This window comes from Priapulus caudatus, unplaced genomic scaffold, assembly GCF_000485595.1.
Source record: "Priapulus caudatus unplaced genomic scaffold, Priapulus_caudatus-5.0.1 Scaffold1967, whole genome shotgun sequence".
Lineage (NCBI taxonomy): Eukaryota > Metazoa > Priapulida > Priapulimorpha > Priapulimorphida > Priapulidae > Priapulus > Priapulus caudatus.
In genome coordinates, this window is record NW_014579028.1 from 23,989 (window position 1) to 33,559 (window position 9,571).

Genomic DNA, 9,571 nt, shown 5'->3' on the forward strand with positions numbered 1-9,571 from the left:
GCAAATTCGAACTGGAAAGGGGGCAAAATTATTTCGTGGCTAAGCCTACTAATTAATGGCGAGGAAGGGTTATTGCACCCTTGTTACCGTGCATAGTTTGGCACTACAAGGGGGGGGGGATAGCAGAGGCGGGTTTCACAGATGACTCAGGAACGTAGCTAACCCATTTTGCCTGAGGGGGGGTCAAGGTCACGCGTGTGGTGTGTTCTGGGAAGGTGACCGCAATTAACCATGTTATTATCTAGATTTCTCTGGAGGTAACTGTCCCCCCCCCCCCCGCGCGCTAGCTAGGGCACTATTACTGCAATTTAAATGATGATTTACACTTATTTTAAGTGTATTTGCATTTATTAGGATTTTGTTGTAGGCTATAACTCATCCAAATCTATTAGGTAGCTGACCTAGTGACTTAGCTTGCTCCCCAGTGCCAGTGGTCACGTATCATCGTGTGTCACTGTGTGTACGTACGCGTACGTACACGCGTTATCGTTTCGTGAGAACTTCATTTCATCATTACTGAAAATAGCACTTTGATGCGCATACCTGCTACTAGCGATCCCATGATAGCTCCTATGCCGTTGAAGAGATAGTAGAGTGACTGGACCGTCGGTAGGTGCTGTATGCCGAACAGGTCGACCAGTATTGGCGTCTGAATACTCAGTTTTATTCCATAGCTAGCTCCGTACAGAACACAGCAAAGCGAAAACACCCACAGCTTTCCCGCCGCCAGAAACAAGAGGCCGAAGACTCCACCTGCAAGCGTAGCAACGCCGAAGCTGAGCTGACGCGGGAACCACGGTCTGTCGCCTGCGGCCGCCACCAGGAGGCGGGCGATGACGTTGCTGACGTTGAACGCGCTCATCATTAGTGCAGCCAGAGTAAGACTCATGCCCTGCTGCGTGCCGTACAGGACGCAGAACGTCATCAGGATATTTAGACCGAATCCGTACACGAGGTTACTCAGGCCGTGAACTCCGAATTTCACCATGTCGGTCGTCGGCAACATGCACCGTCTCTTCTTGTTTCTGAGTTCGTCCAACGCTTCCTTGGCTGCTTTCGGTACGTCACGCAAGAGGGCGCTCGCTGCTACAGTTTGTAGATACGTGCCAGCGATAATGATCATTGCACCTTCCCAGGTGTAAAGCTCTATGATCTTGACGCACAGTAGAGGACCGGTTAGTGCGCCCAGTGCCGAGACGGTCTGTATGAGACCCGTTGCCAAGGCGCGTTTCTTTTCGAAATAAAGTGCGGCGATGTTCTGCGACGGTGCATAAATCATACCCCTACCAAAGCCTGCAAATGATAAGAATGCGCATAATAATAATATTAATAATTATAATGATGATGATGATGATGATGATGATGATGATGATGATGATGATGATGGTGATGGTGATGATAAAAATAATAGCAATAGTAATAGTGATATTATCAGCAGTGGCAACAGCAAGAATAATAGTAATAAGTATGATCAGAATCCTTTGTTTGTACACGTTTAGTACGTTAGCGACATATACTCAATTACATAATCTATTAATATGAAAAACACAAGTGAGATAATTTCGCACGAGCCTTGACACAAATTATAGTATAATACACAAATAGGTTGCTCCCTCTAACGAATAGAATGGGCTCTATGACAAGCGTGCATCAAGGAATTACAATGTAATACGCCATAATTATATGAATACCGTGCAGAAATGCAAAACCTCACGCACCTGTCAGCATGCCATAGGCACCAATCAACACGGTTAGGTTTTCTGCCCCGTAGCTGAGGCACATTCCGCCCGTAGCTAGCATCCCTCCTGTCACAATGACCAGTCGATACCCATACTCCTCAGCCAATCGGCTGAACACAGGACCTGATCGCATGGTTACAGATTACAATGTGATGCGAGTAGCTCGAGTAATTTCATAACTCGCGCTAAGTATAAACGTACAACAGTGAATGAACAAAGCAGAGTACGCAGGGGAAATAAACAACTATCGTTAGAGCTGGCCGGACGAATAGTATAGTATTAAATGAAAATGTGATTTGCTTGAAAACCAATCGGGAATATTTTACATTTTCCTTTTCAGTAGGTCGAACATTGACTTAAATCGCACCGGTTGTCGTGTAGGCGGGGTGCGAGTTTACTCGTAGATATATAGCTTACCTGCGATGAGTGTTATCCCAGTTTGTAGCGATCCTACAAGCGCAATCACATTTCTCTTCTCCGCAAACACCGTTATAAACTCTACGAAGAGTACCGAGAAACAAGCCTCTGCGTTTCCCAGAACAAATGCATTGATGCAGGAGCCAAGCAGCACCACCCAAGCCCAGCCGTGATCGGTGTGTGTCAGAACCTTGCTAGCCCGACTTCCAGTATTCTTGCTGGCGTCCATGCCCTCATGCTGGCTGCTGTTTGCAATAATCTCGGTGGCTTTGCTGTCGACTGGCATTGTTGTCGTGGCTTTCTCGAGTGCTTCTCCTAGCTCATTAATCTCGGGTAGAGTTTCAGCTATATATATATGTATGTATGTGTATCTCACTGACTATATCTGTGATGAAATTAACCATAAATTCACTAGCAGGTTTCCCATTTGTTGCATGTACTGCGAATACAACCAAAAGCGCATATACAGACTTGTATATAGCACTCCGTAGATAGAGCTGCATTCTACACCTACATCGACTAAGACTGTCGACGCTTTTAGCTTTTACACGTTTTGGCGGTTAGGTAACAGGGGGAACTTGTTTTCATCGTGAGTCTGGACTCTCCGCGTATCAGGGCAAACATCATTGCACGCGGTGCTGCCTTTACTTTTCAACAAGCATTTCGCATTACGCTGTTCGAAAAACATGAAATTATTTTCGCGTTTGTGACATCTTGACGTGCAAAAGTTTTTAAAATCGTCCGTCAATATAAGATAACGGGAGAACTTTTACAAGATAAGAACTGTCAACGAATATATTTTTAGTTGCGCGCTAACCTCTAACAATGTACGTATATTCTCTCGGCAGTAAATATGTTCCCGAAGCTCTTGTCTGGCCGATAGGAAGCATTTCTAACGCAGCATATCGCCGACATGAGGAGGAAGAACCCCGATGGTTAATCGGATTTAGAATTCAAACGCACGCGCGTATCGTGTTGACTGCCCAACGACACATCTCGATGACAGTCGCCTCTTGTCAGGCCTCGACTCCCCGTTAGTTGCCAAAGGCAAAGGAAGTCGGTGCTGGTCGGTGGTCATCGGCAGTCGTCGGTTATCGTCGGCCGTGGTCGGTCATAATCGGTTATTGTCGGTAGTGGTCGGTTACCGTCGGTGGTCATCACTACACGTGCGGGGATATAGTGATTCGACTCTTTTCAATGCAACACTTGTGCCCAAAATTCCTGTTTTGCAAGCTACGATCCTGGTTCGTGCACGCCCAGTATCCGCCGAAATTAACCATATTTTGTTGATATTATTCAAACTAAAATGTGGGTACAGTACCTGCCGTAGTTTGAATGATATGTGTCTATCACAGGCTTATATTTTAAAGTTTACAAGGAGCCAAAAAAACCGGGATAGCTTCATAATGATTCTGGACACGCGTTCTTAGTGTAAATATATCAAGCCAACAACCTATTCCACTTTCAGCAGGCTCTGTGCGTTCAAACCATAGAAATAATATAGAATTATAGAATAATATCTCTCTATATTATTTCTATGGTTGAAACAATGTTGGTATTGGCATTTCTCATGCAGATGGGGCGCGCACCATTTACGGCCGAGTACAGATGAGACTGGAGAATAATGAACACGCATCTAAATACCAAGACGAGTGTCTATTCCTCTATGTTCACTTTCTTTATTTATACCTGTGCCAACTTCACACGCAAGCGTGCGACAACACATGGCCCTGGCTCCGAAAATATCAATGCTTGACCAAGCATAGAGTAGAAGTACAAACTAGCTCTAACCGTGCAGCCCTTCGCTTCCTGTAGCAAAAGTGAAGGGCTGGCTATACGGTAGACACAAGTTACCTTCTCGCTTCTCTCTACTTGGCGAGACATCGTTCGAACGACGTGAAACAGTCGTAGAGCCTGGTCGGGCTAGCTGTACATGTGAAGCTATGATACGAACGTGATAAGCGTTATAGCGGTTTGACAGCTATGCCTTTCTTCTCAGCAGTCTGGTTTTTTTCAATACTTCATTCCAATGCGAGCATCCGTCTGTAATTGTTTTTCCTACATACATTAACGTACTCGCATGTAAATTAAATGTAATAACGACAATATTATTCACACTGCAACTCAGCAAAGTACTTGAGATACGTGCACCTACTCACTGTGCCCATGTCGTGTGTCGTGAGGACTTGTGGCGCTAGACTTAGTTCACAAAACACCACCATGTTATCGAAATGGCGAAACAAAGAGTATTGTATATAGTGTACCATCAGAAATTCGATTACGTACCCGTAACAACTAGGAGGCATATTTGACTAGTTATAAGGTGAGACTGGGTATACATTCATTGACGCTATTAGCAACAATACATACATATACTTATACTTATACATATACTTACGAGAGAATTACCATCTTTCACATACTGATTCGAAGTCTTGACTTCTCTGGATACTACCGTTAATATGAAACAGTATACGTAAGTAGCAACAGTACATTTTCTCACCCACACTCATGAACAGCTAATAGGTTTAGCCAGTGACAGCTCCAGAAAATGTGTAAAAACGTGATTGTTTGCATTTTCACATAGCTTCCAGAAGTTTGAATCACTATGTGCATAGACAACAATACACGTTCTATTGTTTGATGTGTACAGATATTGAATATAATACTTACAACTTTTAGACTAGAAATCAATGGCGACATAACACGTGTGACCGTTCGGCTCTCATACATCTGACTGCCACCTATTTATGAGATTCTCACTTCAACACCTACATGAGACTAGTCGATAACTTAGCATTCCCATCACTAAGCCTTGATAAACGATATGTCTATCTTAACCAGCTAATACTTTAGAGCACAAAAAAGACACAGGTGACACTTGCTTTGCTATCTAAAAATGTACACATGATGCGAGCGTAGAAAGAAAATGTGCAAATATATCGAAACCACGCGCTCTTTAATTACCGCGTGCAGCGCCGCGCGTTCCACGAACGCTCGCGCATCTACTGCAGCAAGTGGTCGATGCCGAGACTATTTCTCTTGCTCTTTTTACTGCCCTTCAAGCCGCGTGACTTGAGGCTGGCGCCGCGGCTCGACCGGAACGGCATTCCGCCGCCCTCGGCGGCGTACGTCAGGTAGACGCCAGACAGGTCGGGCGCATACTGCTCGGGTGGCGCGTCGCGGCCGCCGTTCGCCGGCTGCTTGCGCATGTTGTTGCCCGTGTAGGCGACGCACTTCAGTTGCCACTCGCCGATGTCCTCGTTCCAGTGTACGTGCTCGTCGATCGTCTCCTGGTACTCGGCGGGGATGAAGCCGTCAATGACGAGCATCTGCAGACGCAGCTCGCGGCTCAGCTGCCGCACGTTCTCGAGCAGGCCCTCCATCTCGCGCTGGTGCTCCTGCTGCTGGTCGCCGAGCTCCGACTTGGCACTCATCAGCATCGTCCACACCTTCTTCAGCTTCTTCGTCTTGCCGGCGGCCTCCTCCTGCAGGTTTGAGTACTTCTCCTCGATGTCGAGCCGCTCGGCCTCCTTCTCCTGCAGCGCGAGCCGCAGCGCCTCCTCCTGGCGGCAGCGCTCCTCGAGCTCGCGGGCGCTCTCCGCGAGCAGCCGCTCCTGCTCCTCGGCCTTCTCCAGCAGGTTCTCACCGCCGACGATGATCTTCTTTTCGATGGCCTGCAGCCGGTGGACGAGCTGGTCGTGCTCGCCCTGCGTCTTCTGCAGGTGCTGCTCGCGCTTCTCGAGGTCGGCCTTCATGCGGTCGCGCTCCTCCTCCTCCATGTCCTTCTTCTCGGCGAGCAGCTTCTTCTCCGCCTCGATCTTCGCCTGGATCTCGGCGAGGCCATCCTTCGAGACGCGGTTGCTGCGGCGACGGCGCCGCCGCTTCTCGCCGCCATCGCCCGTCTCGACGTCGTCGTCGTCGTCACCGCCGCTGTCGTCGCCGCTCGCCTCGGCGCCGCTCACGTCGCTGCCCTCATCGAGCTGCCGCTTCAGCTGCTCGATCTCCTCCTGGAACTGCCGCAGCAGCGCGTCCTTCGGGTCCTCGTTGATGCGCGCCGTGTTCTGGATGTTCTTGGCGCGGTTCGCGTATCGCAGCGTGCTGATCGACTCGTCGTAGTTGTAGTCGGCCGGCCCGATGTTGGCGCACATCACCGTCTTCGAGTTGCCGCCAAGCGAGTCCTGCAGCAGGCGCGTCAGCTTCGAGTTCCTGTACGGCACGTGCGTGCTCTTGCCGTCGACGAGCGCCGAGATGACGTTGCCCAGCGTCGACAGCGACAGGTTGATCTTCGTCGCTTCCTTCAAGCGCTGCCCCGTCGCGCCGGTCTTCGACTGCCGCTCCGAGCCGGCGAGATCGACCAGGTGCAGCTTGCCCATGACGAGGTGCTGCTCACCGTCCAGCCCCTTCTCGCTGCACTCGAGTATCGCCGTGAAGATGGCGTGCGATCGTGAGCTGACGGCGTTCATGTTGGTCGCGCCGACAACGCGGTTCTTGTTGCCCATCGTCATGATGCGGTCCATGTCGTCGGCGTTGTTCACGACGTAGGCGGAGAGGTCGCGAACGTAGACGCCGACGTCCGGCCGCTCCTTCACCTCCAGCCGCACGTTCTGGTCCTTGTTGAGCAGGTCTCTCACCTCCTCGTTGTATATCTCGAGATACGACACCCTGACTAGAAACTTCTTGTCCTCTTCGGCCTTGGCGATGTGACCGAAGATGTGCGCAAACGAGTTTGGAATTATGCCGCACAGTTCCGGAACAGTACGGACACCCTCCATAGTGAACGTTTTTCCCGTACCAGTCTGACCATATGCAAATATCGTGCCATTATAACCTTCAAGCACAGAGTCTACGATTGGTCGTGCTGTCTGATTGTAGATGTCAACTTGCTTAGCATCGGGCCCAAAGACCGTGTCAAAGGTGAACACTTTAGGTGGCTCACCGGCACTGCTATTTGGTGTAGACACGGTGACTCTCCCCTGCACTTGCTCCACCTTTACAATCTCCTTGAAACCAGTTTGTTTCTCCTTCTCATTCAATGGACGACACCGAACCACGACCTTGACATTCTCGGATCCTTTGTCCGAAGGCATTTTGAGGAAAACTAGTGAATACACTTGCAAGTGTAAAGCAGTATTCTTAGAGATTCAATGATACACGTCCAAAGTGTGCTTTCTGGATCTTTTCTCGGTGGAAGACGTCCTTATTCCCAAGCAAGTTTGGTCGTCAACACATTTCTTGTCGACACGTTTCTAGAGCAATAAAAATTAGGTGCGCTTATGAATGGTAAAGAATTTCAAGAGTAGCAGTAACTAAACTAGTTTGCAATGAGATTGTATGTTTGAGGTTACACAGCATCTAAAATTCTAAGTACAATTATTAGGGCTGAGAGGGTCAATGTCCCCCAGGGTCAGCGTTCAAAATTGGTGCCGACCCGGAGGCCCGAGGCCACCAAATTTTTGCTTTAGCCACCATCTCTACGAAACTGCTGGTCCTCCTGACCGGCACTTTTTCCCCTCATATTATGCTGAAATACTACGGTTATCGCAACGGCTGTTTAGACAGACTTGTAAACGGGAGCACATTCTAATATGCTCCGTTCCTGAGCGTAGACGGGGTATCCAAAACATCTAGAGCCGAGGCATGAACTCCCTCAACGCATGATTCCCACACCGAACAAAACCTGCTGACAGCTCTAAGAAATCGATTGCGGCATGACCCCAGTGTTGTTTATGGACCGCATAACAATAAGTTCATATGCCGAGGGGTCTTATTCGTGGGAGTGAGAGCACGACAGTGATACCTGAACACGCCGCCTAATCAAAGCTGTTAACTGAATTCGTCACTTTTGTTACGTGAAAACCAGCCGGGCACAGGACGTCATCCGGACGTCTATTCGAAGTCTTATTTTGGTCAGACGTCACGTGACCACATTTAACGTCTTCTAGACGTCTATACTTGGTCAGGCTAGAAGACGCTCTATTAAGGAAAAACCTGACGTCCTACAGACGTCTAACTTGTGCGCAGCTAGAAGCGTCTCTATAAGGAAAAAACCTCGACCGTCTTACAGACGTCTAATTGGTTGTATTCACACTAATTTTATTCACATTCACGCGGGTCGCGACACATTAGAGCATGTACATCCGTGAATACACGTTACGGCACGCATACCACGGCACACACACTTGCGCGCGCACACACGCACACACACGACAAACACAAACACACGCGCGCGCACGCACGTACGCACACACGCACATACACAAACACACACGCGCGCGCACGTACGCACGCACGCACACACACGCTTGCGCGGCGCAACATGTATTATGTTGGTCGTACACCAAGGCGCGGCTGGGATAGTGAACTACGCGTACACACATAACTCGAATACAGAACTCGATCGCCCTGGCACGTACGTTCGCGATAATAATATTATTACCTCGCGCTGATTATCTAGTCTGGAAACTGGGTCGCGTCCTATTAAGCGTGCTTCTGATAACGTACAGCCTATAACGGGCAGGAGCCAGTCCTACGCTTAGCGCGCGTAACTGTATACGGACGCCGTACGAGTGGCGAACTATTAACGGTCAGAAACGTGTTCGAATTGCGAGCAAGCCGGCCGTGTCAGAGGCACGGAGTATATTGAACCAAGGTAAATATATATGTTGTATTTCTCCTCATAATAGTTATTATACGAGTTTCTCTGGTTAGCGTATGCTTATTGTTATGTTATGAATTGGCTAAAATAAATTGCCTCCATACAGCCTGCATTACCGTTGTTTCAGACTGACTGAGTTGGTTATATAGGCACTGTATATTAGCTCTAGCTAGAACTATAGCTTTCATTCGCCTCTCGCCACAGGCGTGCGACACTCACGCCTGTGGGCTAGATACAATAATGTAACCCAAACCCAGGATAGGGTTAGGGTTTGGGTTACATTATTGTATCTAACCTGTGGGCCTGTGGCGGAGCGAAGGGCTATATTTCTAGAGCTAGGCACTGTATAGATACAATAATGTAACCCAAACCCAAGAGGATAGGGGCCTATCCCCTAGGCCCTTCCTCTTGCCCTATCCCTAGGACCCTATCCTCTTGGGTTTGGGTACATTATGTATCTAGTATCGACTGTACGCGGGCTATAGTACTAGAGAGCCTAGTATCGAGTGCGCGCGCGCGCGTGTGTGTGTGTGTGTGTGTGTGTGTGTGGTGTGTGTGTATGTGTATCGTGTGTGGTGTGCCGTGCTAGCTGCGCGCTCGTTTATGTGATGACGAGTCACTACCAGCAGAATCGAGTGCGCCCCCTACATGAATTATGCTAGTTCAACTGGCTGGCTGCTTCTATTTGGAACAGACTGATTGCCTCGCAATTGGAACTTCTGAACTCTCTTGCTCTACTGAGAGCTTGACTGTGAAG

General features: G+C 48.8%; 2 protein-coding genes across 2 annotated transcripts; both read right to left on the reverse strand.

Annotated features, from left to right (window-relative positions):
- Positions 1–287: 287 nt before the first annotated feature.
- On the reverse strand, positions 288–3,062 carry LOC106817992 (monocarboxylate transporter 9-like). The gene is made up of 4 exons (XM_014822695.1): positions 2,157–3,062; positions 1,719–1,862; positions 544–753; positions 288–301 (listed from the first exon to the last, which is right to left on the reverse strand). The coding sequence occupies exons 1-4, from the start codon at positions 2,440–2,442 to the stop codon at positions 288–290; spliced, it is 654 nt and encodes a 217-aa protein (XP_014678181.1). The 5' UTR covers positions 2,443–3,062.
- A 731-nt stretch (positions 3,063–3,793) lies between these two features.
- Positions 3,794–7,502, reverse strand: LOC106817995 (kinesin-like protein KIF3A). Its single transcript, XM_014822698.1, has one exon. It carries the CDS (start codon positions 7,244–7,246, stop codon positions 5,162–5,164), a length of 2,085 nt encoding a protein of 694 aa, XP_014678184.1. The 5' UTR covers positions 7,247–7,502; the 3' UTR covers positions 3,794–5,161.
- Between the last annotated feature and the right edge of the window lie 2,069 nt (positions 7,503–9,571).